This window comes from Monopterus albus, unplaced genomic scaffold, assembly GCF_001952655.1.
Source record: "Monopterus albus unplaced genomic scaffold, M_albus_1.0 scaffold46.1, whole genome shotgun sequence".
Taxonomy (NCBI): domain Eukaryota; kingdom Metazoa; phylum Chordata; class Actinopteri; order Synbranchiformes; family Synbranchidae; genus Monopterus; species Monopterus albus.
In genome coordinates this window covers 2,241,771-2,245,581 of record NW_018127926.1, presented here as the reverse complement: position 1 = coordinate 2,245,581, position 3,811 = coordinate 2,241,771, and the positions used below count along the sequence as shown (strand labels likewise).

At 41.2% G+C, this 3,811-nt stretch overlaps 1 protein-coding gene across 1 annotated transcript in view; it reads left to right on the top strand.

Moving 5' to 3' along the window:
- vaspb (vasodilator stimulated phosphoprotein b) overlaps positions 1-3,811 on the top strand; it is a 29,038-nt gene that overhangs the window by 21,758 nt on the left and 3,469 nt on the right. The window contains exons 3-5 of the mRNA XM_020600290.1: positions 2,026-2,206; positions 2,510-2,576; positions 3,772-3,807. Of these exons, the coding sequence (XP_020455946.1) occupies positions 2,026-2,206; positions 2,510-2,576; positions 3,772-3,807 (284 nt within the window). The remainder of the gene's footprint in view (positions 1-2,025; positions 2,207-2,509; positions 2,577-3,771; positions 3,808-3,811) is intronic.

Below are 3,811 nucleotides of genomic sequence, written 5' to 3'. Positions count from 1 at the left end.
TTTTTTTTTTTTTTTTTTTTTCTGTGAGAGGAAGAAACTTGTCAACCAGTGCAGCGGTATGGCTCCCTGACATGTATTTAATAGTTTTTGGACAACACTGGAGGTCTGTGGCACAGACAAATAAACTAAACCAAGTTCTGGATTCACATGCATTACAGTGGGTCCATGGAAATCTTTGTTGGGTTTAGTCTCTGTATGGGATTTGTGGAAAATAACAGAAACATACTTGTACAGAAGCTTGAACAAGATCATCTTTTTTATATGTTGTGGTATATTGCCGAGCCACAAAACTAGTTTTGCTGTAGTGAGCCTTGAATTAGCCATGGTGACACACATACAGTGGGTTGCCTTTTGTTACTGTTTACCTGTAGAGGATACACGTGATCACACTCAGACCTAGAGCTAAAAAGCTTTGTGTGGAACATGGTAGTGTTCATTCTGGGCATGATGTTGGCAAAGTGAGCAGGAGGACTCCTCTGAAAAGGAAAACAGATAATGGTTTCCTTGTCGATATCAGATGATTAAGGACTCACCAGACAGCAACAGATAAAGGTGGGCAGATTCCAAATTATAAAGCTGGTTAAACTGAGTTTGGGTGAGTCTATTCTTGGCTACACCCTGCATTATCAGTGTCTCGCTGTTTCTTTAAACATTAAGCACTCTAAAGTGTTCCCCAGAGATGTCTTAAAGTGGATGATGTTTCCTGTGTGATAGTTAGCCTGTTCAGCCATTTCCTGTGACAGTGCGAGAAGCCTGATACCCAATAAGGACACTATATGTGTGTCTGATGGAGACGGAGCTTGGTTTGGGATGAGAGCAGCAGCAGTAGGGTCTACATAACAGAGTTGCTGTCTGTTTACCTCTTCTTTTAGGTATCCTGGTGTAACTGGCTAATTAAACTACACAGAAAATACAAGTGAAACCATTATATTAAGGCTTTTCTTCAGGTGCCCAGGGTTTTGGAACATGCTGCCTTTTATCCTGTTTGTTTTACATTTTCCTGGTCATATCCTCAGCCTGTCCCTGCTGCCTTTCTTGTGATTTGACAGGATTGTGGAGGATGTAGGAATACTACCCTGCTACCCTCTGTTTTTCTGTGCATGTTGTCTACTCTAATATTCATCCTGACAGGGTATCTTCTCCTCATCTCTGTTCTGTGGAATCCAGAGGCTGTTAAACAAACAGTGAAATGGTGCGTCAGCACATTCAGGCAACACTCAAACCCAGAACTTTATTTTTTTCCTGGTTTATGGGCTTCATGCCACCTGCTGGGTGAATATAAACCAGGATGATTCCACAATAATTCCATGCATATGCAGGGATGTGGGTTTGTATGTGGTTTCTAGTGAGGGATCAACCTCCTGGAGGCTACTTTATTTCTTAGGTATTTAATTTAAACTATTAACTAACAGTTTTGGATTTGGTTCAGTATTTTCAAATTTGATATTTGTCTCAATTTGTTTGCATATGGACCATAGAGTGTATATAAAGATGAATGACGCGTCACTGCTTTCCTCCACTCTGCAAAGGTGAGGCCAAAATATCCTGAATATGGTGGCTGCCATCTTGGCATTTTGTAGCCACATTCTGTGCAGTAGCGAGTAGTTGAGTGACATATCAGGCTGCCAATCAAATCTGTCAAATCATAATAATACACATATATTATATGAAATACACCCCTTTAATATCATCAAATAACTTATAAAAACAACCTTACCTAATAAATGACCACACATCAGAGTGATAATATCTAGCAATTATGACAGATATCACTGCTGGGAAAAATTAGATTTGACTAGACATTGAGTTTAGTTAGGTTCATGTGCCATCCACTAACATAAAGGGGACCAGCTCTATGGCCTATACTGCAACCGGCCACCAGGGTCACTCATAGTGGCTCCATTTCTGAGAGCTGTCAAGTCATCCATCTTTTATGCAGTCAGTGATATAGACAAGTAGTCATTCTGCTTACCATCTTTACCAAAAGGATTCTTGGATTGATCATCTCTTCTCTTCCTTCCCCAGGTGGTTATAAACTGTCCAATCACAAAAGGTCTCAAGTATAACCAAGCCACACCCAATTTCCACCAGTGGCGGGATGCCCGGCAAGTGTGGGGGCTTAACTTTGGCACCAAGGAGGATGCTACTCTATTTGCCAGTGGCATGGCTCATGCGTTGGAGGTGCTCAACTCTATAGCAGATGCAGGTAAATGAATTCTCACTAAATTCCCTGTTACATCAGCATATGTCATGGATTTTCCCTTTTTGGTTACGACCGATTGTAACCAAAGTATTGGTCTAAGTATTGGTGTACATCACCCTTTTTGGTGCCTCTGTCACATCTTGGCTGTCAACCTTTCTTCACTCAGTAGCATTGGTACAAAGGTTGTGTACCCCAGTAAATGCACAAATAATCTGAAGTGTGATTGAGTGATTAAGCCTATTCACAACCATGTATAACTGCATGTTCTGTAATCTTTTTATTTCATTCATGATGTTGTTTTGGCAGGTTATGCAACTCTCCCCCGCCAAGTGTCAAATGGACCGTCTCAAGAAGAGCTTGATCAACAGCGGAGGTACCGTTAGAACTTCTCTAAATGAAACCCACTTTTATTTTACATTGCTAATTCTAATTAACCCCCTGGCCACATTCTATTGTGAATCTCCTCGTATGTCCTCTGGCCCTGATGCAGCACAAAATAAAATGTACAGCTGATAACGCTGACGCTGCAATAAGCAATGTCAGTATTAGTTTAAAAAGCAGCGTTTCTTTTAGAAAGATTAACCATTTACACAAGAAAGCTGATTTGAGAGACCGTGTAATGTTTATATTTCTAACAGAAGCAAACTGTGTCCTCTGGGTTTACTTGCTACCAATCAATGGCAAGTCAAGCCGTCTTGGCTTTGCATTAGTGCTGTTGGCACAGTTTTGTACACATGCATATGTAGAGGATTTGATGGCATTAGCCTGACCATGTTAAACCTTCAGTCAGCCCCATGTTGCACGGTAAGGGAGGCTTTGTGATTGGTCAGAGGAACTGTCTGTTAAGGTACTAGCTGTCCCAGTGGCTGCCTGTTTTCTATGGTGTTAATAAAACCTTTCACATCCAGCATAGATGCTGGTGCATTTAGTTCATGATATTCATCAGTATTAAATTGCTGTGAATAAATCTGACCGGATTCCCTGGGCACACTTTGCCCAAGCTTTAAATCACAGCCACTCTGAGTTGGTGTGCATGATTGCATTCGTATGTTTGGACCTGTGCATTTTTGCACGAGTGTATATCTATATTATACTGTATGTATGTGCCATATTTTTTATACAGCTGTGAGTAACAGATGTGCTGGGGGAGAAGGGAGGGAACAGTAGGGAACTGAGGCAGCTCATTTCCCTACTCGGGCCCCATTGTTCAGCTGTGGACTCTCCAGTACTAGACTAACCAGAAAGTATAAAATTCACAAAATTCACCTCTTGTTCTTTTACCAAAGTTGGTATATTGGTTACAAGTCCTGCTTTTAGCTCTCCGCACAATTAGACCAAATAGTTTGAAAACAATGGCTGTTTCATAAATAATCTGCATGGCAATTGCACATTAAATTGTGGTCCATCATGCCTCAGTGCTCTTTTATGCTCCGCATTATCTCATGGTTAGCCTGTCTAATTAGCAACCTGCAATTCGATTAATGTCTCTTTCATCCACATAGTTTTTTCCCCAAGCGTGCTTCACATCCGTTTATCACTGACAGATGTGTGTGTGTGTTTGTACGTAGGTTGGAGCAGCAGAGGTTGGAACCGCAGGAATGGGAGCGA